Here is a 6,099-nt window from a genome sequence, read left to right as displayed (position 1 = left end):
ACAGCCGGCAGAATTAGTGTCAAAGAGGATTGTTTCATTCAAGCCATCTTTTAGGGAACAGCTACATGTTGAGAAGCTATAGGATTTGAAATTTTCCAAAATTGTCCAAATTGCCGCAATTAGGAAAATGTTTTGCCCTTTTCCTCTGCTGCTGCCCTTCTGCATGACATTTATATTACAAAGTGTCATGTAGGCGTCAGCAGCCACATCCAGCCTCATTATATTGCATGCACACTTTTTTTCAAAAGGTGAATGTGTTGAGATTGAGTTCTTCACATCGACCTGTCTCCTGCATTTAAACTGACTACAGCTCATTAACATTCTGTCTCGATGGCGATCGTACACGTGGAGAATGTATAAGAATGTCACAGTTTTCATGCCAAAAGGTGTTTTTCTACAGATTTCTTTTGATAAAAAAAAAAAAAAAAGAAGAAACAGAAGCATGACAGCTTTGCTTTATATTCTGAGCTTAATGGACACTTATTGCTGTAATAGAACAATTTGAGCATGTTTGACAATTACATCACTTTGATGCAGCTGTATTTGTGGAATGTCTGAACATAATGCTGTTAAGATGTGCGGGACAGATGTGCACTAATTTAGCTTTGAATATTGAGAGAAAAATCCATGTTTAAGATTTCCAGAGAGACACATTAATGTGATGTGAGAATTAAATGTAGAAGTGAGGTTACTTGTGAATATAAATTTAGTGAATTTATGTATTAGTGAGTGTTTTCCCTGCCATTTTCCACTTTATACTTGTTTGTGGCTTCACTCAACAACACTCAACACACTATTGCATGGATGAACATGTTAATATCTCATACAGTGAATCATCGTTTTCTGCTTGCAAGCATTGAACGAGAGTATTTCCAGGTCAAGTTCTTGATCTGTTCTTTTTCAAAACACACTGAACATTTAAATGTCAACGTGTCAGGAAGCCGAGGCAGCTAAATTAATCACATAGCTGTGGCCTTTACCTGTTAACAGGCAGATCAGTTTGAACTAGCACTTCTGGCTGTGTGTTGTCAGCATATTGCATGAACCTAGAAGACTTTAAGGAGTGTTGCTGCCGAGGGATCAAATGAGCTGTTTCTGCCATCTGCAGGACAAACAGGAAGTCACAACCAGCCAGTAAAGGGGCATTTCAACCCCAAACACTTGGTTTTAAGACCACTGAAATCAAAGGTATAAAATAAAATATATAAAATAATTTAAAAAAAGTTAATTTCAAAGCAGGTACATTGTACGGCTCAAAAAATACAATTCACTTTCTAAATGTTATGACAATATTATACACAATAATGAATCTTGTTATATGCAGTTTTATTTAAAATGACCTGCAGCTCCTGTACACATGCATGGAAAGTAATTAAGTACATTTTCTCGGGTACTGTCCTGAAATACAATTTAAATACAATATAGTGGTACTTGACTATACACTGTTCAATCTGCGGCAAATACCGAAATGGGTCACAATGAGTAGTTTTACTTTGGATACTCGAGTTACATTTTGCTAATAATACTTGTACTTCTTCCACTACTGCCCAGGGCATCTACGTAGAGGCAGGACTTCCCTTTAAGACCGTGGCCATCATATCTATGGTTTGTGTGCAGGAGTGACTTTGCCCTATTATGAGGTAAATGTGGGGAGAGTGAATGTGAATGAGACTAAAGAGAGAGAGAGAGAGAGAGAGAGAGAGAGAGAGAGTAAGCGAGAGCAAAATAATTAATAGCTAATAGAGCTAAGAAAAGAGAACGAGGAAGTCTGAGAAAAATCTATATCATTATTGATGCAGCAAAGATATTTCTGGGGGTTGTGGGAGTTTCTTCTGCCTTCTCAAACACCTTGATGATGAAGAGAATACAGCAGAGTTGTTGTCACTACTTTATCTTGTGGAGATTGTAGTTTTAAATTCAATTCGCTAGATGGCGGTAAAGCAACATTTTGAATGCCAACCGCCAATAAACACCAGAAAAGAAGAGGAAGCGTTTGGACTCTATCGCTCTCCGTAGTTTCGGCAGCATACACATCCGTGCAGTTGTGGTGTTGTACTGCTGCGCCACTACTTCACTACTTCACTTCTGTGTTTTCGCGTTTAACTTGGACTAAGCTCACGTCTGGAGATGTCCGGTGGAACCCTGTTGGAGAACGCGAACCCGGTGATCTTCCAGCGGTCCGTGGAGAGGCTGCTGACGGAGACAGACGAGGATGAAGACGTCCACGACCCCATCGACGACAGAGAAATATTCGATATCCTGTTTTTAACTTTACTACTAGCCTGCTTTTACACCGCACATATAGTCTGTGTATGTATCTGTGTGCTTGTTAAACTGAAACTATGGACACAAGACGTGTTTCCGTTAGAACATTACTAGCTGTTGCATCATTTCTTAGATAACGTTAACGGTTACGTACCGAATTTAAGTAAACTTTTAAGTTAAAATGCTCAAGTAAAGTACAACTAACTCTACGAAAATATACCACAGTACGTGCTAAGTGTAAACGTGTAGTTAAATATTGCACATTTTACTCAATCTAAAGCTATACATCTTCATATATCTTGTAAACATAACTTTTGCCACATTGCTTCAGAATATTGAAGTGATGTTTGTTTTTTCTGTAAAACAATGTTTAATTAATCTATTTGTTTTATGCTGACTGTGATATTTAATTGGTGCTCTGTATAACTGTGTAACAAATATGCAGGCAGCGTCAGGATCGGTTGTGAAACAAATATCTCTACATCTACAATCATATAAATGAGAAACATTTCTTACTTCAAATGTGCCCTTTATAAATGTGTGCTTTCGGGTTATTCACAGTATATGGACAACTACATTACTTGGGTTTTAAGGAAGGGACACCCTGTAATATTCACTGTGACTCAGCACTTAGAGGCCGAGGTTGTGTTGTTTTACATTCTTTAACCAAAGTTACATCTGATCAGATCCATCAATGACCCAGAGCATCCTCTGTCTCTGGAGGAACTCAATGTGGTGGAGCAAGTCCGAGTCAGGGTAAGACCCATTCATTGTGTGTTTTGGTGGGTTTCTTTTAGTTTTATTCATAACAGGGTGAATGGAGGGGGAAGCAAGCAATTATTTTCCTAACATCTTAATAAATGTAAGACAAACTTTAAATGGGGTATAACTCACCACCACCATTATCCCTTTTTTCTATAATTGTGCAAGTCCCTGACCTGATTTTCCCTCTGCATAAAAAACACATAATATATATATTTTTTAAAAAGACATTCAACACATTTCACGCTCCCTGTGAAATGTGACTCCCTGCAAAAACACCCATCAACCATAACAAGTAAAGAAAATATTACAGAAAATATATTATATTTCAGCTCATTAAATTGCAGAAGTTAATTGCAAGTCCCATTTTATTTGATTGTCTTTTTTTTTCTCAGGTTGACGATGCAGAGAGCCATGTGGGTATTGAGTTCACACCCACCATTCCCCACTGCAGCATGGCAACACTCATTGGGCTGTCTATCAAAGTCAAGCTGCTACGCTCCCTGCCAGAAAGGTTCAAAGTAAGTGTGTGTGTGTGTGTGTGTGTGTGTGTGTGTGTGTGTGTGTGTGTGTGTGTGTGTGTGTGTGTGTGTGTGTGTGTGTGTGTGTGTGTGTGTGTGTGTGTGCGCGCTTCCATTGATTGAGTGTTAGTTCATATGAACAATGTTTCATACAATAAAACATTTCTTTTTTTTCCCCATCTTAACATCTATATTGTATGTTTTTCTGTTTCTACTCAGATTGATGTCAACATCACTCCCGGGACTCACGCCTCAGAGGAAGCAGGTAATCATTCAGAGACAGCATGCATGATGGGATATTAGATCATATTGCCCACTAGTCATAAGCTGCACTACTCATCTTTAAATGCGAGGACTTGAATGTAGGTTGTGTAAATGTTTGTGTTGTGCAGTGAACAAACAGCTGGCGGACAAGGAGAGAGTCGCAGCAGCTCTGGAGAACTCGTCGCTGCTGGAGGTGGTCAACCAGTGTCTGTCCGTGACCAAGGGCGTCTGAGCAGCCAATCAGCTTTATCCTCTTCTGCTTCCAGCCACTGAACAGCCAGTAATGTTTGGCTCTTGTTTTGACAACTGAATCACTAATTCTGGTTTGAATAGCTGCAACTGGTGGCAACTGATGCAGCAAACCAATGTCAGGATCGTACAGAGTTTATACATCCAGTGTTTCCAGCAGAAAAGTACAGGCAATGCATCCACCTAAAGAGAGTAATATCAACCTTTGATTGTCATGCAGAGCTTGGAAACAGCAGTTAAATTATTCTAATATCTGTTCATTTTGGGGTCATCAGTGTGAACCATTTTTGAAACTGTTCATTCTGTCATTTTTGTTTTATATGGTCAAATCTGTATTCTAACATATGTTATGAATACTATTATCAATCCCCCATGTATTATTGGTGATTTTAACATGGATTTATTAAAAATTGACACATCAGAAATAAAAATGTAATGCTGATAGTATTTGTGTGTGATTTATTTCTTCGGGGATATGCTACGTAAATGATCAGACATTGAATTAGTGGTCTTGACTACCTTTTTGAAACATTGAATGATAATATATAATTGAAAGTCGTGTTTCTTCTAAAATTAGGTATTTTCTATCGATTGCTGACCTACAAAAAATGATACATGCTTTTATCCAGGCCCGGCTTGATTATAGTAATGCATGTTACTTGGGCATCAGCCAGGGCTCCTTACTGGGACAACGAGGCATGAACAAATCACCCCTGTGCTTGCCTCCCAACACCTACTCCCTGTTGGTTTTAAAATGGTACTGCTCACTCTTAAAGCCTTAAACGGCCTGGCCCCTAAGAACATTTTGGATTTATTGACCTGGTATGTGCGATCCGTGGCTGGAGCCCTGCTGGCTACTCAGGATTTTGCCATTAGAGCCACACTTGGACCTCTGCCTTCTGAGGCCTCTAGATTATTTTTAATCTCATTTTAAAACTCTTATTTTTGAAAGGCTTGATATACATTTGTATCTATACTGGTTTATTCCTATTTGTCTGATCTATATTTATCGTATTGTCTTTACTTCCCCTGTGCTTGTGCTCTTTACCCCGCTTCTCATTTCATCTGCCTTGTTTGGTTTTATTTCCTTTTAATGCATTCGTTAATCCAGCAGGGGGCGCCATATCACCTCCCTGCAAAATCTTTGTCGGAGGCTGGTCCATCACATCTGAGGAGGCAACTGGCGCAAGAAGCACACAGAGTCGTCCAACATGCTTGTCCACCCACACTCCCCCTTAACTGAACTCACCAAGCAGCTGGGCTTACTTTAAGTCAAATTCAAACAGACACGCTCACTGAAATCTTACACAAAGAACAGTAATGCCTACAAATCTCTCTGAACTCGATAACATGGCCGGCTAAGTTATACAAACGCAGAGTGAAAATTATTAAACTCTAAAATGTCACTTTTACTCAGATTGATGGGTGACTCACAGAAGCCCAAACAAATAGGAAATATATTTTTAGATGTAGGTCACGTTCCTATTGAGGTTAAATGCACTTATATACTTATACTTGTATGATATGCTCACAACAAACATGCAGTACACACATTTATTGTGTAACATTTATTGTAGGAAATAAAGTACAAGAGTTGGCTAAGACGGTTATGTAATCTTACTGTTAATCATGACTCAGTGTGCTATTTGGTATCACTCTTTTCAAATGCACCAGCTGAGTGATTGTAAACAGGCACTGATATAGAATACATTATAAGTTCTGTTGCAAAAACCCATTAACGTATACAACTGTAAAGAACATATCCAACATGACTGTATGTAGGGAGTAAATGTTTGTTGTTCCTTAGGCTAAACTAATACCTTCTTTTGTTTTGTCTCTCTTGTTCCACATCTGGAAACATTGCGTCACTGCTAAAACCCCGGATAAGAGACCCAGCCGGCACAGCTGCATTAGCCGAATCCAGAGCCTTGCGAACACAGGGTTTAGTCAGACCAAAGATGTCGTCAGAGGGTGAAGATGACGTAGCCTGCTGACAACAACAGAATGCAGGGTAGGTATGTATCCTTGACCTACTACT

The 6,099-nt window shown here is 39.1% G+C and overlaps 1 protein-coding gene across 1 annotated transcript; it reads left to right on the top strand.

Moving 5' to 3' along the window:
* Positions 1-2,004: 2,004 nt before the first annotated feature.
* On the top strand, positions 2,005-4,508 carry ciao2b (cytosolic iron-sulfur assembly component 2B). The gene is made up of 5 exons (XM_084021257.1): positions 2,005-2,256; positions 2,944-3,021; positions 3,423-3,548; positions 3,768-3,813; positions 3,941-4,508. The coding sequence occupies exons 1-5, from the start codon at positions 2,128-2,130 to the stop codon at positions 4,042-4,044; spliced, it is 483 nt and encodes a 160-aa protein (XP_083877383.1). The 5' UTR covers positions 2,005-2,127; the 3' UTR covers positions 4,045-4,508.
* Positions 4,509-6,099: the final 1,591 nt, after the last annotated feature.

This window comes from Eutrigla gurnardus, assembly GCF_963514095.1.
Source record: "Eutrigla gurnardus genome assembly, chromosome: 11".
Taxonomy (NCBI): Eukaryota; Metazoa; Chordata; class Actinopteri; order Perciformes; family Triglidae; genus Eutrigla; species Eutrigla gurnardus.
Note: the sequence above shows the minus strand (reverse complement) of the source record. Positions and strands in the feature narration are given on the sequence as shown.

Coding starts and splice junctions, on each gene's coding strand:
- ciao2b (XM_084021257.1), top strand. CDS start 2,128: ATGTCCGGTGGAACCCTGTTGGAGAACGCGAACCCGGTGATCTTCCAG. Junction 3,022..3,422: donor TGGAGCAAGTCCGAGTCAGG/GTAAGACCCATT, acceptor TTTTTTTCTCAG/GTTGACGATGCAGAGAGCCA. Junction 3,814..3,940: donor TCACGCCTCAGAGGAAGCAG/GTAATCATTCAG, acceptor TGTGTTGTGCAG/TGAACAAACAGCTGGCGGAC.